Genomic DNA, 26,420 nt, shown 5'->3' on the forward strand with positions numbered 1-26,420 from the left:
TGACAAACTCACTGAGAATGGGCCAGTAACAACAGTCAAAGTGCCAAACAAAACAGGCAGTTTAAGGCAAAAGCTGGGTTTATATTATCATGTTACATTTAATCATAATGTAATAAAAGCATATGATGTAAGAGAGCTGTTCTACTAAGCTTTTCTTCAAGTAGAGTTTTGAGTTTCAATTACAAAGGCTCCAGTCCCAATATCACAGTTAAAGCTGTAGTGAAAAATACAGTTAAAAAAAATCAGGAGTTATTCCCATGACTTGATGAGAGAAGCAACATATTTCTTCCCACACATACCACATACTAAAGAGGTTTAGAGAAGGTTTTTGAACACCTTGTTTCCACTGAACTGATGAAAAGTCAGAAGCGTTTAAAAATGACCCGTATTTGCTTTTTTTCACTAGGTTTTATAATGTTTCTTTTAGTCTCTGTAGTTTAACCATTTTCAACTTGAAAAGAGTCCATTCACATGTATAAAAATGCTTTGTCTGCAGATAAAGTCTCCAAATTATGAAATTTTCAGGGCACAAATCACGTTCTATCTCTATAAATCACAAGAAACATTTATTGGTGCTAAAAACATCAGTTGTAGGAAAAGTATTATATAAAGAATTATTGACTCCATTATTAAGAGTTACAAAATCTTAAGGCAAAAGGGTACTGTTCATTCTTCACACAGGCAAGGTTTCTTAACAGGTTATCTCTACAACTGTATATTCTCAGTTTGATCGAGCACTGTATTTTGGAAAATGAATTCACTATTACATTTCCCAGTAAATGAAGTTAAGATGTCAGTTCATAGTTTTATTCTAGCCTTTTCTGTGTATGCTTTATCTTAAAAAAAATAAACTTGTTACAGCTCATGTGTCCCCCAATCTGCAGGCAGAGACATTTACAAAATCTGCCCACGGCACATATGTGCGTCACACAAATGTCATCTCCCCCTCTTGCAGTGACAGCCTCAGACTTCTGCAGCGTTACAGTTTATGAAAAACGGACAGTTACAAAAAATGGACTCCAGCAACTTCCTTTCAAAACAAAACAGAGATTGACAACAGATCGAGAACCAATTCGAACGGAAACCAGATCAATGTATTAGATGCAAGAATGAATTTCCAAAGTAAGAAACCTTAGTCTACGGGTTTTCTACATTTTCTGAAACTAGAAACAGGAGGGATGTCAGTAGCAGGATAAACAGCAGCGTGCTGAAAGGCTTGCAGGAGCATTATATTTCTAAAAGCAGTCAGTCAGAGGAAATGCTCAAGTGACTTGGAATTTTATCATCCAAAGATAATCAAAGGATCACCAACTTCATGCAAGTAAGCTCAATGCATATCTCGAAATTCATTCTGTTGTTCAGAAAATGGACACCACAGAGAGAAAGATACTGGAAAGCAAGTCTAACTGCTTCCTGCTGGCTGTAATTTCCAAAAAAATGGGAGGGAATGACAACTTAAGGCTTGCCCAGTGCAAGACAAGAGCTATCAGATAACTCCCAGAAACCAAACAAGCATTATGACTACTTTCCAGAATGTTATGGGACAACATTAAGCTAATCCTTACTCTTGAGATCGAGAAACAACAACAGAACAACAGGTCTTCATCACATGTTATTTTCCTTATTTTCTGGATGTCAAGCAAACCAAATCAGTGCAGGCCTATCACTGCAAAAGTAGAAAAACCCCAGAAGTTATTACTTCTGCTCCCTAACTTCAGTTACTACCACTCTCTTCTTGCTTATTAGGTACTTTGATAGCACAATTGTTTTTTCAGAGGAAACTGTAGCTCTTACAGTATTTTCTTCAGATCAATCTTTTCATTCTTTCTACCCCGCCCGAGTAAGGACTGTCATCCCAGTTACAAATGGAAAAGAAGGAACAAGTGCTGAGAACAGCAGACAAAATCTGGGAAATAACTCTCTGTAGTGAAAATACTACATCCACGAGTAGCCCAGATGAGGTTCATTTATTAGGTCTGCACTGTAAATCAGATAAAATAAGGTACATACCAATAGCGAATAAGCTGGTGCTGGTCAAAGACCTAAACACTTTAAGAGGCAACTCCACACGTGTGTTCTTATATTTTTGGAAAAACAATTAATTATCATTATTTCCTACAGATACATTGTGAAATGTGACCCTCGGGGGCTTTTCTGCGCTGCTACTCAAGAATACCGATAGCATCCAGGCTTCCCACCAGTATTTTCATCAGAAATCTGCTTTACAAGTTTTGAATGCTGAATGACTATAAAATTACACTGTAGCAAGCTGCAACATATCAACTTCTTAAAAAAATATCATTAAGACACTTTTTAATGCATTATTACCTTGCAGACAACTAACTGTTGTTTTCTAGCTTCATACAATGCCTACCACAATCTCACAGCAGCCAAATAACTCGCAAAACAAATGGGGTTACTGAAAACTGCATAGCTAATAAAAGTTTGGCATTGTTCTCCTTTAAGGATATAAAGAACTTCTAGTGACACACTGACACCTGTCTGTTTTGATACATTTCTTTTCATACCTGTTCTATAGGCACTTTCCAGAATGCTTAGATAAAATACACGACATAAGCATGACTATATATTCCGTAAAGCACGTTATACTTCATATAAAGATAATTAAACTTTGGTGTCAAAAAATATTTAAAGGACAACACAATTAGTAGCTTAACTCTCTGGGAGGTCTGGCAAGCACCCACCACAGAATATGGGAGAGCCTCCCAACCAAAGGGAAGCCTCTGGTTTCAACGAGTACCGTACCCAACCTGCAGATAAATGAATTTGAGAAAGACACTCTCTTCCAATGCTGTGGGAGAGCAGGGATCATGCAACACCAAGTACACTTAACTTACTTGCTTTGTGCTGAATTTGAACTTACATTTAGCATCAGTCAGAACTAACACGTTGAGCGCTGCAGGACACCAACCACGGACAAAAATCTGGTTAAAGATTTAGAAAATATGTAGAAAGAGGATATGCTGATTACTGAAAATTTAGTTCCAGAGAGAACATGAAAGAAGAGATCAATCTAAGCCAGAAAAGTTACAATTCAGTATGGGGATTACGTCAATTAATAGTGGTTTTTTTCCCCTGCAATGTGGTTCTCACTGCAGCCCTTCCTGGACCAGGAGTGCCATTAAGCACTTCAGGGAAGGATGGGGAGGGAGAAAAAAGTAGTTTACAAAAGCCACAGAAGTGCCTCTTGTCTCCAGTTACTTTGACAAGTACACTGAGATGATAAAAGGGTGGGACCCATTTATTTTTCACTCTTCTCTGTTAACAGACCCATTTGTTTATTGGAGAACGGAGGGAAAGGGGGAGGAGGGGAGAAATGGTTCTGTTCTGTGCATATGATGAGATACTGTCACACAGGAAGTGGCACAGCCTAACTTCTTTTCACAGCTGTGTCATGGTTAGTAAAAATTTGATCTGTAAACTGCCGAAAGCAAGGCAAAAAGCCCTCATCTTCTATACTAAACTCTCTTTCTCAACTTCTGAGAATACCACTTGCAATTAACTACAAGAAGGTTCTGAACAGTTTCAGTAGAAGGGTCTAGTATGAAGCAAAGTATTTCCTTTTCCACTGAAATTATTTAAAGAAAATAATAAATGTGAAACCATAGGGATGTCACCTATAAGGTTTGTTTGTTTTGCTTTCTGATATTTTTTTAATTGTCCAGAGGGAACGAGCCATATGGTTGCTGGGTAATACCAGGAAATTCATAAAATAGGACTAATGGCATGAGCAATGTATTCCTACTCTACAGATCTGTAGTTCTTTTACCGATGTTTGTCAAATCCTGCATAGACTTATGCTTTTTAAATTAAACTGTGTGTACTTTAACTTACGGAATAAAGAAAACCGAATGCAGCAATACACCCAAATAGGCCAGATGAACCAAATGTTTATTATGTATGTAAAATGGAGTTATGTGCAGTATCAACTGAATTTATTTGTTTTGCATCCTCCCTATGAAACGGTTAGTGAAACGAAGTGTTTGAAGTCTGGAACGGGATGAAGAAGTACGAGCCAAAGTAAATTAATTCAAATCTTGTTTTTATTCTGCATATCCAATCTGTATAAAGCTCTTCAGACAACGGTCTGTAGCTATTAGGAATTAGAATGAGATTAAATCTCATCCTAAAGAACTTGAAAGCAACTACACTGAAAGCAGACAGTCTGCACCTGCTTATAGCAGGTCTTAAATTAGATATTCAGTTATCTATACTTAAAATAGTATGTATTCAGGTACTGTTTCAAATTTCTATAGATGTGAACAAACACCAATAGTCTAACTGTTCTTCACAATGTAGATGTGTGATAGTGCTACTTGTTTTTCTCCAAGCAGCAGTTGCTACAGCATACGATCATGTCACCATGAATACTACTATAGTAATTATAAAAAAGTGTACAAGTTCACTTTTGCCAGTATTGAGATATTTCAGAAACTGCAAACTCCACTAACTAAAGTCACAACATATCAATGAAAGTATTGCGCCACTTTCATAGAATCACAGAATGGTTCGGGTTGGAAGGGATGTAAACGATCAGCCAGTTCCAACCCCCCTGCCATGGGCAGGGACACCTCCCACTAGACCAGGCTGCTCAAAGCCTCATCCAACCTTGTCTTGAACACCTCCAGGGATGGGGCATCCACAGCTTCTCTGGGCAACCTGTGCCAGTGTCTCGCCACCCTCACAGTAAATAGTTTCTTCCTAATGTCTAATCTAAATCTACCCTCTTTGAGTTTGAAGCCATTACCTCTCCTCCTATCCCTACACTCCCTGATTAAGAGTCCCTCCCCATCTCTCCTGTAGGCCCCTTTAGGTACTGGAAGGGGCTATAAGGTCTCCCTGGAGCCCTCTCTTCTCCAGGCTGAACAGCCCCAACTGTCTCAGCCCATCCTCACAGGAGAGGTGCTCTCATCAGTACTGATCAAAGCAAACCTCTCGCCTTCAAGTGAAATTCAGCAAACCCCTACAAGAAAACAGGGCCATCTTCAAATAAAAAAAAGGAAGGGTAACATCAATAAATACATTAATAAAAGAAATTCAGTGGTGCAACTTTGCATTAATCATTAATGAAAAGCGTTACATGCTTTCTGGACTTAAACTAAGATTTGGTGCTAGTCTTTGTTTCACTGATTCTGTCAAGTTATACGTGTAAAAATAACTTTTATACAAAACACTGTCTTCTTAATACAGTGAAGATGATACAGCAGAGTATTTTTTCCTCTAAAAAAAAAAAAGTACATTTTGCCCTCTAAGACAGAAGGGAAGATAATTTACATTGCATCCGAAAGCATGCAAGTATTAATGATGGGGAATGATGAAGAACATAAACGGTTTCCCATTTTCACATTGAAAAACAAGTACCTGCAAATTAATGCTAAAAGCAATTGGCCTATAAAGGAGCCATGTTTCCATGCCAACTGATCACAGAAATACATATAATTCAACAAAAAACCGAATAAACTACAAAACAAGAAAATAAAAAGAAAGCAGAAGTGCTGGAAATCAAGATCCTGACCATACCCTACTATTTTACAACAATACCAAAGAACACAACAAAGGATGCAATTTAAGATGTGAATGGTGTACAGCTAATGGCACTTCATCATTACAATACTTCTAAAAGCTGTCATTCTCTAGTCAACAAGAAAAACAGGATACAGAACACCTCTATTAAGGAGGAGGGAACGCTGGTACAATAGTAGCAATTCTTACGGACGTTTCACAGTTGGTAGACACGAAAGCGCAAGTTACTATTCAGTGCACATCTTTCATTAGGATTTTATTTTTTGTCTTTATCTAAGAAGGTCTTGCTTTGTTCCCTTATTCACACTGAATTGTACTGGTGTTCTACAATCAGTCAGCAGAGCTGCTCGCAGAGCAAGGCAGTCCACTATTTCAGTGTTAGTTGCAAAATCAAGGGCATTAGGAACGAGCACATACGTATCTGCACACAAGCAGCTCACATAACGATGTGCACACACATATCTAATGTAATTAAAATTGTGTATGAGTGACTTTAACTTCACAACTGATGAAAAGATGCTACCACTTTCCGTACTAAAGCAAAAAAAATAAGCTAGAAGTTCACACATATAATCATGGCATATATAATCCACACACATACACATTTGTATGTGGAAAAAAGACTAGGCAAGGAAGTTTAGAAATATTGAATAGAAAAGAAAGCTACAGACCTAAATACAGACAGTTCCAAGATACTGACATTTGTATGCAATAAAATCAGCAGTTTGATATTTGTTCTTTAAAACCTAGAGAAATAAATAACCCTCAACCAAAAGGTCCATAAAACCTGTGTTCTAAGTGAATACAAACTGAAGACAGGACAATAAATTTCTGCTTCTTAACATGTCTTTATTTTATCAGGAAGAAAACCACTGTTGCTTGATTACTTAGTTCTTGAAAACTTATGAAAAGTCATTAGAGACTTAAGACAGATGAAAAATTATGGTCACAGAACTCTAAGCTGGAAGCCCCAGCATTAATGCATTTTAGTGCATTTGAATTTTACTGTTTTGCTGCTTTCTGCATGAATAGAGAACAGAAAACAACAAGTGCTTGTACCCATCCTACAGATTTCATATTTAAGGGAACATACAGATTACGTAACAATAGGCCTACACACTGCATGGAAAAGTGCAAGGTTTACATAAAATGATTTTTAGGTTCATTTACTAGCTTCGGTCTCTGTAGGGACCTCAGTGAATGAAAGGGAATAATTATATGGCCAGGTTCCAGCTTATCCAGATAGCATGAAAGACTAAGGGTTCCACCAGACTTTCTTCCTCTGTCAGTTCAGAATTCACTAAGAATTGAATTTTTAGATGTGACAGTTGCTTGCTGTCCTTTTAAACAAGCACTGGTAACAAAAAACATGCATTTTGTAAGAAAAGCCTTCCCATCTAAAGGTGTAAAAAAAAAAAATAAATGGCGGTAGAAAAGACCTAAGTTGAAAAGCTCTTAAGTCACTAAGAAGATTTTTTTAATAAGAACAGTGCTTAGATCACAGCCCAAGTAAACATTCAGCATCTCTGAAATTCTTTATGTTTCTGACTACCTTTCCCCAACCTTTACCCAGCATTACCATAGCTTTTGTAGAAACTGAAAAACAGTAATTCATCTGGGTGAAGAGGTTACAATTTCTGCAGAGTTCTTCATGTATAAAATATTACTTTGAGGCAGTACAAACTAAATTCCTGTTTGGGTTCCTCAAAAAAAAAAAAAGAAAAAGAAATCTACACATACACTGAATATTCCTAATTGATAAAACTATCAATCTTTAATAATATAAAAATTAGCCCTACTCAAAACAGCAGCAGTAACTGAAAGCTGTCAGCCAGCCCCAGATCAGACAGCACCTGCACACCCAGCTCCACACTTCCCTGACAATTTATTCTTGCTATGTTTTGGAAAGACCAGGGGTGGCAAAAGTGAGTAAGATGAAAGTTCAGTTCAGCTTCTCAGACATTCACCTCTTTTCATGTATTGTCAAGGAGACTCTACTGTTCTACAAACACCTTTCTACTTTTTGGAAGCTTCAGAAAGTCAGTTTTGTACTAGCTACATCATTCCACTACCATGTATGAAATCATCTGTAGAGCACATTGATTTTTCACACAGCACTGCCTTGGGCAAGATCCTAAATGGCAACAGACCAGAAGACTTCATGTTATTTAAATATAAACAGGAGAACAATAATGAAATAAAAATAAAAAAATAAATCATTGTCAACAAAGCAACAACTGCAAGGGCAAACAGCAACAATTTCATGTTCAGCAACACTTCTCCCATAGCCTTGGCCAGCACAGTCTGTTTATATAAATGAAAGAAAGAATGCTGCCCTGAACTTGCCCATTATCCCACAGAAAAGGTATTGTGGGAATGTTAACTTTCACCTGGCTGACTTCCAGATGCCGGCAGTAAAAAACACCCTTTAAAAAATTTTAGCCAACTGAAAAATACTCCACATTTTTCACATTTTCCAATCATTCCAAGTTATGTATAAACTCACATAGGCCTTGAACCAAATCCATATAAAATGGACACAATAAGATGATCGACTACTGTGCAAAAGAAAGAATCAAGGGGTCTCGCGTCCAAACCAAACAGCCAGTATCATAGTTCACAAACCACGACAGCTTTTGAGAAAGCCAGCGCATTTCTAGAATAGCAGAAATGTTTGCAGTGTCCGTAAGAGCACTTACTGGACAATGTAAGCAGAAACTAAAAAAAGTGCTACCCCAATTTCAGCAACACTGCCTGATGCGGTGATGCAGACCTGGTACCATGTGACGAAGATGTCATTGGAAGCCTGCATTCTGTCATACAGTTATCAAGAGAGAAATGCATCTAATATCTGAATGGGCCCCACGACAGAAACTGCAACACTGGAGACAGGCATAGCAACTCTGTGGACTGGAGAAGACCTCAAAGCAAAACGAGCTAAAAAACCCTTTCTGTTTTAAACAGAAGGCGTTTTTCTTGCTCTTTTCCATCTGGCACTTCAAGTAGCTGTCTTTACTTAACAGTCGTCTTGAAGTTTTTAATAGTCATACAATGTGCAAACTCAAACTGAAAGAAATTATCCCTTCCTCCTTCTCTTTTTAAGTTGAACTGTTAAGTAAAAATAGCTCGCAATCACATCTCCACTCCAAGGCTTCGTATCTCAGCAGGAGCAAGAGTACTCAGTGCTAGCGTAACATATTTCAACATACAGCACACAGAGGTGCAGCCTCATCACTTACCAGTATTTTGCTGGTTTTTTGTGTGCATGTCCTGTCAAGCTAATTGGTGAAATATAACTTCCTGATTCAAATATACGGGAGGGGTTTTTTGCTGTTTAAAGAGGAAAAGCTTTAATGGTGGAAAGTACATTTTTAATTTGAAAAAAGTAAGCCCTTCAATCACAGCAGAATGTTTTGTACAGCCAAGCCACAGGCCGTCTTTTTATTAAGTGGATTTACCTTAATTCAGTTCACAACTGAAAGCACACTGCCTCCTAAACCATTTCGCTGTGACAAAAAAAAAAAGATACAAACAAGATCTACCAAGCACCACCATTAACAGAATCCTACTCTAATCTGGTGCCCTTTCCAATGTGTCCCAGAGTGCTTTCCCAGGTAACTTCACCATCGCTACCTGCGCTGAATGTGTGGTGACACTGGGCACAGAAAAATTAAGTGAATTATCCCAGATGACTCCTGAGGCTACTTGCAAGTGCAAGACCACCAAGACCATCTGGGCCATTCCATTGCTACTTAGAACATTTGCTAGCACTGCTGTCTCTGCTCCCCTCTCACAATTCTCCTGTCAATAATTAGGCCAAATGTGCCCTATAAGTCAGCTACCCTGCACTTCACTTGCCTAAGATTTTGAGTAATGAGAGACTTCTTGTATAACAAAAAAAAAAAAAAAAAAAAAGGACCTCAAGAAGGTGATTCAGTTCTCACGTAGGATGTTTCCTAACATAGGTGCTTCAGCAAAGTTCCTTTTATAGAGAGGTATGAATCCGACACGAAGAAGTTGTATTTACACTCAAGTATACTTGTAAACTAGAACACAAATGTCTGATATAAAGTCATTGCAATGTACTACAGTTCTGTTTGGTTTTGCCGATTCCTAAATACCTTAATGCATATGTGAAATAAGCCTAGTTTACATTGAAACAAGAGTTCAAACAGGCTTGCACTAGCTTAACTAACTTGATTTAAAATTGTACTTAATTAAATGTGAGCAGTTTCCCAGGTATCATATGGCTTATTCATAGACTGTTTCTTTTACTATGCACTTTTGTGATCAAAGAAATCTTAGCTGTAACAGAGGAGGTTATTTACTATTTATAAAAATAATCACTAATCACTACATTAGTCTTCTAAAATGAAAACTAATTTTTACTAATTCTCTTTGAAAATCTGAAAGAGAATTAGATTATTTTTGAAATCCTTTTTTTCCTGCACAAAAAAAAATAATCCCCTCCTGCCAATAAATCTTTAGGGCATTTCAATAGCTGCTAGAATTGCGTGAACCACACTTTGAAAAATTCATCATTTCTGTAAGTACCCCCAGGACAGTCAAAAAACCCAAACTTTATTTTCAATTTCTTGGGTTGTTTGGTTTTCCGCCCCCCCCCTTGACTCTTGCTGGGTATAAGAAAATATCTTCTATTTATGTATTTTTTAACTTTTTTAAAAAAACCAAACAAAGCCACAAGGTTCAGGGGGAAAAAAAAAAAAAATCACCAACACAATTTAACAGGCTTAAAAACAAGTCCAGAGGGAAGATGCTAGCAAAGTTATGAAAACAAATGCAAAATTGCAATATTCACAGTACTTCAGGTTCTAAACTACCAACTCAATGCAATATACTGTTTTGTACTTTCTTTATTCACAGGACTAAGAGAATAAGCTTCAGGATTTTGGAGAGTCCTCATAATCCTAGTTCTTTCAACTGAGTGACAGAACTTGTTCCTCAACTGCAGGTACTGAGCTAAACCAATGCTTGGACAAAATTTTAACAAAAGGGTTCTCCTGTAATAACTTGGGCTTAGTATGTAGGATGCGGCCAGGATCCTAAGGATTTGTAAGCCCACTCAACTGGAAGCTGAGTAACTCAACATCCTGTGGGATCAATATCTGCTAGGAAAGAAAAAGTTGTGCATGCAGCTTACTGTTCTCCAAATTCCTACTTAAAATCCTTTTTTATTGCTTGCTCTAAGGAGATAGTTCTCACTGATGAATACATAATGCTAGATTTAAATTTTAGATGGCTGCAGGGTGGCCATGAGATAAATACCAAGTGTATTTGTATGCCTCTGTATTTACAGTAAGAAGTAAGAAAGTCATCTAGATTCAGGGATTCAAAACATGAAACCTTTTGAACAAAGACATGGGAAAAGAAAGCCTTGAACAGAGGACTGCTAAATACAAACAACATACACAACTAAACCCGAAAGGCAGTGTATTGTGAAACCCTTTCAAAACCATATGATACTATGGGAATTAAGTAAACTTAAAACTCCCCTGCAATACTCTCGTCATAGCTAATTTGTGATTTCCTGTACGCTCAGTACTAACAGTACAATGGAGCCTCTATTGTGAGCCTCCTCCCACAAGCTTTTAAAAAATGCAAGACATTCTTTTTATCTAGACTGGCGTGGCTAAAATACATCCAGCTCTACACAGATAAAAGGTTATTTTCTTAGATGTTGCTTTTGCTTGTAAAAATAAAAAATAAAAATCTGCTGTCTGGTTGTGCCGAGTTCAAAGTTCACAAAGGAGTAGTGCTTTGGTGGCTAAACTCCTGACCATGAATCCCAAGCACAGCAGACGTAGGAATCTGCTTTAGTTTTAGCATAACACGAAAAAATTCCACATTAAGAACGATCTGCAAATTCAACGCAGTTCAAATAGGATTTGAGAGTCTTGCAGGAGATGAAAAATCAACGAAAATTTCAGAGAACCAAGGAATAAAGCAACTGAAGTACTAACTACAAACCTTGATTGAGGGTGAAGGTAGTAAGCCCTTTAGGTGCAAGTAACTGGTTTATAGAGTAACTGGTTTACTGAAAATTGATACTGCATTTTTTCATCTTAAAGGATCCTGAAAGCTAATGCAAACAAACCAAAACGAACCAAGACTTTCCACACCAAAAGCTGGAAGCAGAAATGAAACACGGTAATCCTGGCAACAAGGCAGTCTAGGAAAGGAGCGCAACTAGCAGAGGTGGACTTCTAGCATGCAGGAGAGAATTTGGCAAGGATGCAAAATAAAACCTAAAACACTGCAGTGGCTGCGGTCAGTATCTTAATAACCTGTCTTAATCAAGAAATAGTACATTAAGATAGAGCAAGACTTAGCTAGCCAGTTCCAGGCAGCATGGGAACATACCCACACAACACTGAATTACTAAAGATCACTTCTCAGTAATGCTGATTATATGAACAGGAAAAGCAACGTGAGAAAGGCTGATACACATTAACACTATTCAGTGAAGCACTAGACACGCATTAAGATGGTTGGTAGACCACAAATGTGAAAACGCTCATTATCTGGTTGAAAATAAACAGTTTAACATATCTGGTACAACACATTAAAGAGAAAAAATATTTAAATATCAGTTTAAGAGTTTGGAGACTGGCTTGTGGTTATCTCTGCTAAACACTTTTGTCCTGCATGACTCTGCAAAGACTAAAGCTACATACTCAGCAAGAGACAAACTGGCTGCAACCACCTAATGAAATTTGACTCATCTGGGAATTTTGATGAAGTGCTCCACACCATGGTTTCTGCTAAGACATACATTTTCTTTATAGGATTGAGACTGCCATGCCGCAAATATGCAAGGAGCAACAGTAATTTTGGACAGTTCATCCTAAAATAGAGGGCTAATTCTGAAAATCCATGCACTGAAGCCAACAGCAATTTCTGCAATTAAAGATACTGGGATCTGCAGCAACGGCAAAGACATTACTGCCCCTAGAAGCACCTCTCCCTGACTATACGTATGACTAACAGCTGCCTGGGGCTGCACTCCCTTCCTGCAAATCCTCCTGCGGATCAGCCCAATCTGACTGGAGAGCACGCATCTTAGTATAGCTCCTTTCTGGCTCATTCTCCCAACTTCTGACTCACCCAGGGGCTACGATGACATTCTGCAGAGTGAAAAAACGTACATGTAGTAAAAGATGATGAAAATACCCTGCAGTGCTGCTTCTCTCCTGGCTTTCTTCTGAGCTCTGACTCCCCAGTGCACTGAGTGAGCATGACGCAGGCCAGCACACTGGCCATGCCTCTGCTTGGCCAGGTACAGGGCTTTACAGCGCACGGTGTATGCTCCGGCCATAGGAAAGGAATACAGTTTGACAGGAATGCAGCAGGGATAGCCTTGGAGAGTTGGATTTGCCATTCCTGCTGTCATCAGAAGGCAGCCATGGGCTAGTTCCTATTCATAATATTTGGAGGGTGGGAGAGCAGGACAATCCCCTACGTGACAGCAGAAACAGCAGTCAGCCTGGCTTTCCAAGGCTCCGACAAGAGCAAAATAGAAAGCAGGACCACTCTCTTCTCCTGCCCCTAGAACTCGGCTTTCCTAAACTGCTATCTGCTTTACCTGTAGTTAAGACTTTGTTCTGACTGTCCAAGGTGGATGAAGGCCTACATGCCTTTTGCACAAGACCAGACACATTTTAGGTAAATGTGCATAACACTGGGCTGCCCGTCATGGTTTCCCAACTACAGACATTTCTCGCTTCTGAAGGTCACGTGTCAACTGAGCACAGAAGGTGGTAAAAGCAACACTTGCTTAAAAGGCAGCAAAACAGCTACGCTCTTGTCGCGTTCTGCATGGCAGCATGAGAATTAATTGCAAAGCTTCCAGCGTACCCTGCTGAGATGGACCTCTCACCACTCTTATGACAGGGTGTGTCCATGTATGACAGCAGAAGATGGAATCTATCGAAAAATATTGCGGCTGTTCAGGAAGACCGTTAGCGCACATCCAACAATAAGAAATTTGGACTGCATACAGGAATTTGGAATTGTGACTCAAGTCAAGTAAGAAATGTTTCTCTGCTTCCTTCCTTTTTTTGTGAGCTGGCATCAGAGCTCCCCTAAAGAGACTAAGAGGAGGGAGGGATAACGTGGTGAGTTCTGGCATACATACAGAGTCAGAAAGCGTGAACAACTTTCACTGCAGACTTATGTAACTTTGCCGGTGGTGACACAACTCGCTGAAAGTGATTTGGGCACGGGCAAGGGACATCCATTGACCTGTAAATAGAACTATTAAAATATGCCTTAAAATACCTAACGTAAAGCAAAATTATATAATCATATTACCTCATGTTTTAATGCTGGAGCTACAAAGCCTTCACATGTAACAGAAATAAAAGGCTTCCTATTAAAAAAACCCTCAACTTTACAATTACTCTGAACAATTGTCCCCAGCCCTGAGGCCAGCTCTTTCTGCTTTCTGTAGAGAGCCCCTTCTGGCTGACTACCCTGGCAGGTACACTGCAAGGAAGTTCCTCCAAAAGCCCCTTGAAAAAGGCAGGTACAATACAAGATGAAAAAGCAGAGATGAGCAACAGTCATCCAAAATAAATACCAACATGAAACATGCTATAGCATTAGCAACGTTTAGTTCAAAGAAAAAAAATACTCAAACAATGTCAATTTTCAATTATGTTGATTAGACACAAACCGGATAATTAGTAAATGCAATAATAATACAGGAAACATAATATGTTTGAGATTAAATGACAGAGATATTTCATAGAAGAGACGAGTTAATTTATAATCACCTTCCTCAAAAATTAAATTCTTGCTCTCCTGTAGCAAATATAAACATGCTATGCTTCGCATGTCAAAAAATAATTAACCTATTCGTCTAATACAGAAATATTTTTCAGGAGAAGTTCCTTTTGAGCGATTTCTTTTTATTTGGAATTTAATTTTACCTTGTAAGCTTTTTATTAAAAAAAATAATAATATTACTTCATTACTGTTTTTTTCTTTTTCCAAGGCGCTGCCTGTTGCAGCACCCATAGAGGTAAAGACCTCGGTGCAGGCAGCCATCCCTCCATGAGCAGAGCGGGCAGCGCTGCCAGCTCCATCCTGGGCTGTGGTGCTGGCAGAGCCTGAGGGTGCGGCTGAGGCACACTGTGCTCCTGATACTGCCTGTTCCCGACCCGGCTGCAGATAGCGGCTACGCGGCAGCACAGATTACACGAGCCCGGGGACTGTCTCATATCCCTCGAGGAACTGGAGAAGTCCTTGGTTGGGTTCCAAAACAATTTCAAGTTTTTACTCATATTAGCCATCAAACCAAAGCTGAACATCAAATAACAAGGCCCCACAAGTGCCCAAAAATGTCTAATCTTGGGACTCACAGCACCCTTTTTCACATCACAAATAATCTGAGACTCTTACTCTGCTCCCCCTCCCCGCAACACCACCGCATAAGGTCCTACATCAGTTTCAGACAGCCAACACTTTGATGCTGTTCCTGAAACACTTCTGAGCACGTTAATTGTTTGGGGAGATGGGCTGAGGATTACTGTGCATTGGAAAAGATCCTATTGTAATCACAGCTCAGAGATCCTAAAATGCCCACCACAACTGGAAACACTGCTGCACTTCTCCGGGTCTTCCCAGAGGAATACTGGCAAGGGAACAAAGGGTTACATTTCAGCAGGAAATGTTAATTTTAGATTTCTCTGTAGTGAGTGTTTGCTATCTTTTCCCGATCAATACATAGATTCAAACGAATCATCATCTGTGCTCTCAAGGCGGTAGAGGAGAAAGAGACCCAAAAACACAGCTGGGAACTTCTGTCTTCCCAAACTGTAAATCCCTTGCTACGCTGTCTGGGAGTGAGAAAGCATGTGCGGCAGAGGAACTAAGGCTAAAGGGTTATGTACTACAACTTTTATCCTCACCTTAAGTTTTAGGGCACGTATTAAAAGTGTAACTCCATCTCTGCGCTCTCACTAAACAAATAATTATGGGGCCAGAAGGTTAGGGAGCCTCAGATGAGGCTGCTATGTTGCTATACTGCCAACTGCTATGGGATTTGAAAGCTTGACACATGCTGGAGAGTATCACCTCATCAATGTTCCCAGCTGGCTTGGGAGGCGAAAACCTAAATATTACTCTTAAAGGCAGGTCTCTAACACACAAGTAGTCAACCTCTCCAGATAAGTTTCACAGAATGTAGTTATTACAAATGCATGGTAGCTAAGGAAAGACAAAGCGGCAACAAGCAATTATAGTCCAAAATATTTGCCTGGCTTTGAGTTAGTGTTGTATTTCACATATGCAAATTAAAGATCATGCTGCTTCTCAGTGTCTTTACTTAAAAGACATTTAAATCTGTGCCCTTCCATACACTTATCCCTGTTCAAACTTTTTTACTTGTAAAATAAGTTTGGGGTTGGTTTGTTGTTGTTGGTTTGTTTTTTTTTGTTTTGTTTTTTTTTTTTTTTTTTTAAATGATATTCATGTGAACAGGTACTTTGGGATAATGTTAATTTTCTCCCTAAAAGGGGATTACTCAGCCTAGTAACCGATCTGCAGTAGATGTGCTAACTTGGTAAGGAGGGACTGACTTTACATTTCAAAATGTTGGCAAGTGCGCTACTGTATCTGTACGATAACACTTCACAGTAGCCAGCCCAATCCTAATCTCTCAAATCACACTTTTGGCTAAGTACTGCAACCACTCTATTTACACTGTAAATAAAACAATAACTCTTAGAAACAGAGAGATTAGTAAACTGAAGGATTGGGCATTTTTAACAAAGGGCAGATACTATTTATCTTTATGATACAGAAGGACAAGTCAAGAGCTAACCAAACTGACAAACATAAGGGCACTTGTAATTTGTTTTGTCGCACTATCAGGAACTCCACATTATGAAAAAGTATCATAGCACATACAATATTTACGATAATGAGCTTTTTACACATAGTATACTGTATGCTCAAAAGCTGCACGCTCCAGCTATTCCTTAACTACATATGACAACACCAAACTGAAAAATTCACAAAGGTGACTATAGTAGTTTCATTTCAAAATAGTAGTTTCATTGACTAAACTCTTCTACTGAGCACGACTACAGCAATTCTCAGAGTTATTACTATTTTCTTTACCAATTCACTAATGAAATAACACAACACTTCACAGAGAAATACTGGATCTACATGATTTGGAGAGGCGGGTGGGGCGGGGTGGCGGTGGTTACAGAAAGCCAGAGAACACACCACTGACTCTGCACCAATTTATGCCCTCGATGGCATCAAACAAATGCAGAGAAACTCCACTGATATCGCAAGTATTATTTTACATTAACAACGACAAAAATAAGGAAACAGTTTAATTCTGAATTTCTCTCATCTGTTTATGAATGGCGGCCACTCCATAAACAGCTATTTCTTGGAAAACTGTGGCAGGTTGGGGGCAGGGGGTTGTTTGTTTCATTTTGTTTTGAAATACACTAGTGAATTGCAAGGTGACAAAATATTCTGACACTAGATTAACTCTTGGGATGGCTGACATAATAATAAACCAAAGCGGATATTATTTGTCAAACGTTTAGGATTTCCAACATTGGGATCTTGCTGCCTTTGGGGGTCAATAAAGAGCAACATTATAAAATACACTGAAGTTAGCAGTTTGGGATGCTAATTTTACATGCCTGCTTCACCAACGCACAGCTAAAAATAGATAAAACAGATAAGAATACAGAACAAAGAGATGTACTGGACAATTATCTTTCTACTAGTATGGTCTACTTTATAGTGAGCTTTTTAACCCTTTTTATTTATAAAAGATACATATTCTCAAAGTGTTACTCAACGGGATTTCAATCTACAACTGAAATTATTTAAATATAGATTTTATTTTTCTTAGCATTTTCTTGTTCCCTTCCTAGTCAGATACAATAATGAGATTTAAAATATTTTAATAAGGGCATCGGGCTACTTGCCAGGGGGCTCAAATGCTAAATAAGAATATTTACATCTTCTAAGACCCAGAAGAAGGAATCAGTGCGATGCACTTGAAACATGTACATACACTGCAAATATGATAGTTAATTTTAATTCACTGGGAAAAAAGTACACATTCACTTCAGTTTATTAGGCCTCATTATTTTAAATGAGGCTAAAGGGATGATTATCTTTAGCTGCTCCATCATGGCCTAAAAGCAAACATTCTGCCTGATAAGGACAACAGTTATTAAAATATAAGGCAATGGTTAATTGTTTAAGTTACAACAGATGAAATTTTGAAAACCACCACTGATAACAGTGTTTTCTGCCATTATTCTGTCCAGATCGGTACTATGAGTGAAATCCTGACTTCTGAATTTAATTTTTTAGAGGAAAACAAAGCAGCATAGCAGACTGACTCATATCTACATGATAAACAGGCTTATTCTCTGCTTTATAGCCTTCTTTTGGTATTATTTGCTTACAAAATAATAATACTTATAAACAGAATCGACATTCTGTCTCCTTATGTCTGAGGGAAGGAAAAAAAAAAAATCACCTTCAGATTAACATGATAATTTATGCCAAGCAATTCTGAAGGCATATCTGTAACATCACCCCATGCATATTATTCATGTTACCTTAAAAACCAGCAGCAATCCATAAATGCATTTGCTAGCACATGTTTAAAAAAAAAAAAAAAAAAAGAAGAGGGAAGAAAGAAAAAGAGAAATTCAAATTTACAGAGAAGAGCCTTACCTCTCAGACACATAACCCGTCCGCAGATTTAGCAAAATCATTTCAACAGCCAGGCCTTAAGCACTTTTTACAGCAATAAAACGCCGCTTTTAAACTTCCTGTTTATTGAAATATTAGTACAGCTTTCCCCCCCCTCCCCACAATCCGTGGCACTTGAGCAGCATTTCTCTGCAGTTAAAAGCCAGGGGACGGCTCAACCCAAGAGCGAAAGGGACCGGGGCACAAAAAAAACAAAAAAAAACCACACCACCAAAAACCCAAAACTGCCACCCCAAATTTACATTCTGGGTTACAGTTTTACCGCCGTTTGACTTTTTTTTTATTTAAGGATGAATTATACTCGCAACCGACCTCCAGCTCCCTGGTAGCGCCTCGCCTCGCTCCCCCCTCTCCGCGCTTTATTTTAATTTCTAGTTATTATTTTTTTATTCAAATACCGGCAGCCACCGGGCAAAGTTGCGCTGCCGATGCGGGGCCGTCAGGGGAGCCCGGCTCCCCGCCGCCGGGGGGACTGCGCGGAGGGGCCGGCAGCAGCGGTGACGGGCACACAAAGCGCGGGGGCCGATCCGAACCCACCTCCCCTCACCATCGCCCCCCACCCGCCCCCCCGCAACCGCCAGTCGCCACCGCCGCGACCAGGCCGGCGCGTCGCGACACGACGCGACACGACACGACGCCAAGCGAGTCGGGGTTACCTAGAGGCAAGCCCTTGTTTAGGAGGTGAGAGCTGCCCATTGAAGCGCTACGTGCGGGCTGGCGGCGGGGAGGAGGCCGGGGGGGCACCGCCGCTCCGCGACGGCCGGGCCGGCAGCGAACATACGAGCCGCCGCGGCATATGGCGGCGACTCCCTGGGCGCCCCTGAAGTGAGGCGCCGCCGGCGCGCGCCCGCGCGCATGCCCGCCCGCGCGCCCCCGCCGCGCGCACGCGCGCCGCCGTTGCCGGGGTGGGGGTGTGCGTGTGGGGGGGGGTAGGTTAGGAGGGAGCGGCCGCTGCCACCGCCTCCGCCGCTGCGGGCGGGGCTTCCGCGCCCACCCCCCACCCCCACCCCCCCCGCCTTGATCTCCTGGTTCCAGGCACGCACCGAAGAGAGAAAGAGAGCGGGGCGGGCGCATAACTGGCCCTCCAGCTTTCCGCGCCCTTCGCCGGGCGATTGGTTTGTGGCGGGCAGCGAGAGCTCGAAGGGCTCTTAGGGCCCCATGTAGTCACTTCTACGTGGTTTTGTTTCGTTTAAACTTCGGCAAAGTTAACGCCGGCGGCGTTCGACGTCCTCCCTGGCACCCCAAAGCATTGGCGCTTCTGGTGTTACGTTATTCTTTTCGCGATTCGGTTCTCAGGCTTCTCCCCGGATTAACAGGGGCAAAATTCCTTCTCTAAATTAACAGAGAAAAAAAACCCAAAACACAACGCCCCAAACAACCCCAGATTGCTCTTAATTTTGCACCCAGCGAGCGGAAGGGCTGGTTACCGCCTCCCGCCGCCCCGGCCCGCCCTCGCAGCCCCCGGCCCCTGCTCCAGGCCCAACCCGGGGACGGGTTTCGTGGAAAAGCAGCAAGCTGAGCAAATACCGATATTCTTCCCTACCGGGGATGTCCCCACACCTTCCCACTGAGCCCAAAGCGCGGGGCGATCGGCGCCGGACCCTCCCCTTCCCTCCTCACCCTCTGCCCCTAAATGCGAAAGCACTATTTTTATTAATAACGGGCTGCCTCGTATTTCTCGCTGAACCCCCAGCCGAGCTCCCCGGGTGTCCCGCCCCGCCGCTCGCACCCCCGTTCCCTCACGGGGTGTGCGCGTGGGCGGGAGGGTGGTGTCCCCGTCACCCCTTCACGGACAGGGGGAACGAACAGAAACTCAGCGTTTTGCCACTGCGTCGCCCAAAGCGGAACCGCGACTGCAATTTGCATCAGACACCAGGTGTCACCGCCAGCGCCCAAACGCCGGCGACCCCCCTTTCCCTTCCCCCGCCCCTCCCCGGGAGCCCGCCATTCGCCTCCTCGCCGAAACAGCGCTGGCGGCGGCGGACGAAAACCAAAGTGGGCGCGGCGCCCCCGCGGCCGCCCGGGTCAGCTGACGGCGGCCCCGCCCCGCCTCGCCCGGCTGAGGGAGGGGTGAGGGCGGCGGGGGCCCGCAGCGGCGCCATGGCCCCGGCTCCTTCCTGCCCTCAGCCGCGGGAGCTCCGGGGCCAGCCGTCTGAGAAACTTTTACGTCTTCTCCCACAGCTGCCACCTCATCCGCGGCCGGGAAGCGGAGCGGCGGCCAGGGGCAGGCAGGGAGTGTTGGCTCGTTCCGTCCCCTTTCCCGCAAACAAGCCCGGCGAGCGAAAACCCCGTTTTTTTTCCTTTTTTTTTTTTTTCCCCAGCCATAAAACGCTCGGTTTCTGTCAGCGGTCACGGCCCGCGCTGCCACAGCAGCACCTCGGGGGTGGCGGCAGGCCCGACATCCCCTCAGAGAACGGCCGAGGAAGGGAAGGGGGGGTGAAACGGGGTCAACAGGTCAACCTCTGATAAAATTAAGATATTAGCGCTATTTTCTGAGCTCAGCCGTGAGCCAGGGCCTGATTCTCCTCAGACAGAGGGAAACGGCAAAGCTCTTACCGACTTGGAGGCGAGGGCGAGCGGGCTGCCAGGCTGGGCCAAGGTGTGGGGTCCGGCCAGGCCAGAGGAATTCGGGGTGCCCTGGCTGAGGGGGCGCCTGCTCAGCCTACGTCTGCCCCACTCTTCCAAGCCAAGCTCCCAGCGCCGGGTGTTGGTACCTCCACTCACACGTTTGGGTTTTTTATTTTTTTTTAATCATTTTGCGGGATAATCTGAAGAGTTACTCCTGCTGACCGCACCGCTGAACTCCAGACCGACCCGGGGCAATTTTTAAAAACTTGAGCACAGAAAGGGAGGGGGGTAGACACAAAGATTCTGGATTCTGCACTATCAGCCTGCAATACTTAGGATACCGCTGGTGATGGGAATATTAGGGGTAGCTAATACAAATAGTTACAGGGACTCATTCATTAGTAACTCACTTTGATAAGTGACATGCCTGATACTAGGAGCAGATCATCTCTTCTGTGCTTCTACATGCACAGGCTGTAGCTTTTCCTTTGGGTTTTGGGGGGTTTTGTTTGTTTGTTTGAGAGGGGAATATATGAAGCCAAAGGTTATAAAGGGCGGTTTCAGCCTCCAAGTTGTGTGGATTTCAGGAATCCATTCAGGACACAAGTAAAAGATTTTAGCATATAGTCAGTCTTTAGCAACTTGGCTCCAGCTCCCTAATAACTTGGTTTTCCCCATCATTCTCCAGTAGTGTCCCTTCCATGGGGTTATCCAGCAGGATCGGGAGGTAACTCCCAGGACAAGTTTATGCAGCCTCTGACCTTCTTCATTTTCCCCCTGTATTCATGGGAAAGCCTTTTGTGGCTCAGTAGAGATGTCTCAGACATCGTCAAACAACAGTTTCTGTAGATTCTCACTCTGCATCACTAGGGCAGCACCTAGCCAAGTGCCTCATGTGGGGTTTTTATAAATAAACAAATTTGGTTTTAATCACTTTAAAGTGGTTAACCACTTTATTGCCATTTATAGATGTTAGCAAATATAAAAATATATACATATCAAAGCTGTAAAAAAAACCCCTTTTTTCACTATTTAACTTGCCATGTGGCAAAGTTAAATGCAGGAACAAGCATTAGGGGTAGAACAAGCTTAAACCACAAATGCAGTATCTGTGAATACCAATATGGATATGGAAGTATCTCCAGGAAAAAATTAATAGTGGAAAGTGAAAACTCAGAAATGAAATTAAGAGTTCAGTTGCATTTTTTTGTTACGGAGAAACATAAACAGATACAGGCAATGAGACCATCTCCTTGGTGGGGTTACATGACTGGGCAAATGTTTAGTTCTAAACTGGAACTGCTGCTTCAAGGAGGGAGGGGAGTGTGGTACAAAATATTATGACAAGGGGAGTGCTCTAAGTGAGGATAAGTTGGCATGATGAACAGATGGAGTATTCAATAACAGGAGGTTATTAATACTGCAGTTTGGTATTCTCTACGCTACTTCGTGAAGGGATTCATATGCTTGCTCTTTTTCCTTTCTGATTGTACGCAGACTTAACAAATACCCATAGTGTAGGTAATGCCGGACTTATTTCCCTGCCTGCGCACGCATGCGCACACACACATCACAAATTCGTGTTTCCTGGGAAAGCATCAAGGGCTGGATCCGCAGCTGATTGTAACTGGACCAAGTGCGTTCCTTTCAATAGCGGAGAGCTGATTTGCACCTGCTGAAGGAGAGAGGTTATCTGACCCCGTCTCCCCAGTCGAAAGGTCTCTCCACCCGGCTCTGTGACAGCTGCCACGAGGCACCTGCTCTAGAGGATAAACTATGAAGATTCTCAGGATGGAAAAGGAAATGAAATAACTCAAGAGCAACCGAAGTCTTCCTTCGGAACGCAATGTAATGCTCTTTCTGTTTAAGACAATCAAGCTTGCCTTCACCCAGAGTTCAGTCCTCCTCCCCTACATAGCTTTTGGTGGCCTAGTTTTAGCCTGGACACGGGAAAATCCAGGAGCAGACCAGCTGACTCCAGCCAAACCTTCTGCTGCCCCCATCCGTTTTACTTCCTGTGTTCTCCAGCTCACCTCTGGGTCACCAAACATTCAGTCATTTTCACGTCTTTCAGACAATGGCTTGTACAGATACAATATAAGTCGATTGCCCACAAAATGGAAACAATCCCCATCCTCTTATCACATTTTGGCACTGCTGCCACTGTGACTTTTTTAACAGTAGTGTTACACAGCTGAGTGTCTTCTGTGTTCTGCACTAAGAATTATGGCATTTTTCAAAGCCCCCTAACTGTTTGTTGGCTTCTTAAGAGTCAGCTGGAGGAGCACATGTGCTGAAGAGTAAATACATTGTTTTAAGTGTATCTGTTAACAGCCATATGTATAATTTAAGTGCAAGTTTTATTCCCCTCAGAATGTCTAATCATAAGGGCATGACCTTGGGCTTTCACAAATTAGATACATTAGGGTACGATATCTTTAGCAGATGTGACTTTAAAGATACTGAAAGAGGAAGTTTTACTGTTGTATCGTATAAGCAACGAGCCAAGATACGTGTTGAATGCTCTCTAAAGCGAATAATGTTTGACAATATTCTTACATCTAGATACTGAGATTGTGTACTTAGAAATTTTTTTTTTTAGTTTGTCACAGCTGTGCATGCTGGCTTTTTCATGCATGTTTTTGCTTCATTATCAAACATGCGTCATTCATTGTAACAGTTTTTAAAGCTGTCGTTTTAAAAGCTTTGTGCGTTTTTTAATCAAAATGTAAGATTATATTTCAAGGGAATATCTTAACTTTTGTGAGCAGTAAATCTTGCAGATGCTATTAGGAGATCCTAAAAGGGATTTATGTCAGAAGAAAAGAATGGCTAGATAAGACAGACCCAACATTTAAACTTTTTGCTAAAAATAGGTCTTTAAAATGTGTAATCAAAATAAGTCAATACAATTGATTTAAAATCTGGAAAGAAGACTCTGAATTTAAATCCTTAATTCTTTTGCTTAGATCCTGAAAAGTATTTGTTTATAAAACACACACATAGGGATCAGTCTACTTTCATTTTGCAGTTGCATATTTTAATTAGAGCTGCTTTTTTTTATGTATAACTTCCTCTGTGTGAAACTTCCCGCTGTAGGAAGTTAATGCTTTCTGGTTGATGTGAAAGAGAAAGGCCATTTTGGAGAAACATTTTCAGCAGGTTCTGAGGGGAAAATGGAAAAATAAAATAACTGACAAAAGGGAAACACTTCATCTTTAAGAAATGATGGTCATCACAAGCATGAAATAAAATAGAGGACCTTCATCTACTGTTAAAAAGAAGGTTTGCTGGAGGATCAAAGTCGTAGATTAAAGTTCCACTTAATGAACGAGAAGTTCAGCTGTGTCAAACATTCAAAGTCATTTTTGAAATGCCAAATGTGCATTGCTCTTTTCTCAGAATGGAATGGCTATACTAGCTCTACGCTGGAAATAACAGCCGTACAAAAGTGAAAAAGCTTGCAGTGTGCTGAATGAATGGAAGAATAAATTCCCTTCAAACCAGTGCACACACAAAAACCCTCTCTCCTCTGATGTTATCTGTATTAAGTGACTAAGGGATTTTCTTCTTGATCTCACCCTCTTCATACAAGTGCTAAAAACACAAGAACCAGGGTGGAATTAAATCCTCTGCATTTTCTGGTTATCGTGAAATGAGAAGTATCATTTTCCACCTACTCAGGAGGAGCTAACAAACCATTTCCAGGAAGGTCTGCATTCTGGCTGAAGAGAAAAAGAAGATAGAGGTGAACAACAGAAGAAACCTATCGAGAACTATTAGTGGATGTCAGCCATTGTCCATCTGTTCACAGTGGAATAAATCCAGACCTGAAGGAACAACTGCAACCTGCCCCATATGGCTCGCTCCCTTCTGTGCTGGCAGGGCTGCTTTGGGGATTTGACATTGGATGAGGTAAAGGAGAAGCAGCACAATCTGTGTTCCCAGGAACTAACAGCCAATTAACATGAAAGAACAAAAAGTGGGTTAGTAACCCAGGGGAAGGTTTTCACCTTCTCACCTGTCTGAAATCTTGGAGCTCATTCAGACCGTGTGCATTGCAAAGATCCTGTGCTGAGGCTCCACTACTAATGAGGTCCTTAAAAATTTAACTTCAGCTACTAATAAAATCATGTGGGCAGTGGACAGCCCCTCAATTGGTGAGTGAGATCACTGACCCAACTGTCTCCCAAGATGTTAAAGAAGGCATTTGGAATATATTACACTAAAAATTCCATTAAAAATTATAATGCAATATAATTTCAACATAATGAACCAGCATAACAACATTCTGCATTTACTTTTATAGAACTGGATTGTGGCAAGTTACTACTGAGTAGTAATTTACTTCTCAAGTTTTAAATCAGTCTGGGCCTGGTTATGAAGCAAAGTATTATTTTTTTGGATGATTAAGGGCAGTAGGCTCAGACCCACGCAGAATAGTTATGACGTGATTGTGTCTTTAAAATTATAATGAAAATGAGATACTCTTTGCGATGCTGCATTCTGTATGCAAAGAAACAGACATACATACTAAAGCCAACTGAAGGGATCAAAAAACCTGCAAGTTTGTAATAGATTCAATAACCTGTTTGGTGGTGGTAATTTCCCAGGTACTAAGGAGAATAATTAACCATCCAGTGGCCTAAGCAGAACCAGTGGATGTTCTGAGTGAACCTGCTGTTGTGGTCGTGTCTTCAGTCTTCAGACAATCTGCTGAGAAACTCACTGGATGCAGAAAATCAAATTCAGAAGGTGATGTGCAAGAGGTGCCTTTGCCTACACAGATTCAAGGGCAGACCACTGCCCACCCCACTCCCAGAAGAGAGGAGAGATGCTGAGGCTGAAGGCTTGATCTCTGCTCCAGCTCTGAAACCGTAAGCAGTTCAGATTTGCCAGTGTTACTCCAAATGTGAGGTGATTATCTGCTCAGAAGTGGGATTAATTATTTTGGGCCTGGCACCATGCTAAAGCAGCAATAGGGGCATCTCTCGGAGATGCTGTACGTTCGTACCCATTTGGACTGGCAGTAAGTTAGTGGTCTCCATGCTGCTATGTCATTTGCACTCTATTATCCTCTACCTCCTCTTTAGTTCCCTTATAACACACTTGGCATCTTATTTTTGTCAAAGTTACACAACAAGTAACCAGGGAAAAAAGCTATAGTTGTACCAAAGATAATCTTAAAGTTCCCAAACAATTATAGTCACACTTACAAACCTCATTCATTCACTAGGTGGCACAGAGAACAACATACTTCCTTGTTTGAAACACATACCACAAAACTGAGGACCCCCTCAGGAATGATAAAAATGGTATGAAATCAAAGTAACATCTCACTAAGCATTTATCTACAGATTTTTCTCTCAAACTAAGCACAAGGCTTACAAATCTGAAAAACTAGCAAGGATGCTAAAGGATGCAGAAAGCAAAACAATGTTTAATGTCCATTTACTGTCAAGGACCTTGAGCACAACCACGCCACTGGGATTATATACGTTTATGACATTGAAACGAACTCTCTT

At 41.4% G+C, this 26,420-nt stretch overlaps 1 protein-coding gene across 23 annotated transcripts in view; it reads right to left on the reverse strand.

Moving 5' to 3' along the window:
• CTBP1 (C-terminal binding protein 1) overlaps positions 1-26,420 on the reverse strand; it is a 249,997-nt gene that overhangs the window by 51,169 nt on the left and 172,408 nt on the right. For 3 of the 23 annotated variants that reach the window (XM_074587337.1, XM_074587329.1, XM_074587328.1), the window contains exon 1: positions 18,984-19,206. The exons of 12 other annotated variants lie outside the window; for them this stretch is intronic. Coding sequence is in view for 2 of the 11 variants with exons in the window: in XM_074587323.1 (XP_074443424.1) it covers positions 18,984-19,023 (40 nt within the window). In the remaining 9 variants the exon portion in view is untranslated. Of the gene's footprint in view, positions 1-13,699; positions 13,802-18,170; positions 18,205-18,983; positions 19,299-26,420 lie in introns of those variants that run through there. 8 more of the 23 variants (XM_074587340.1, XM_074587326.1, XM_074587330.1 and 5 more) reach the window with 7 other exon arrangements.

The sequence above is a fragment of the Larus michahellis genome, chromosome 5 (genome assembly GCF_964199755.1).
Source record: "Larus michahellis chromosome 5, bLarMic1.1, whole genome shotgun sequence".
NCBI lineage: Eukaryota > Metazoa > Chordata > Aves > Charadriiformes > Laridae > Larus > Larus michahellis.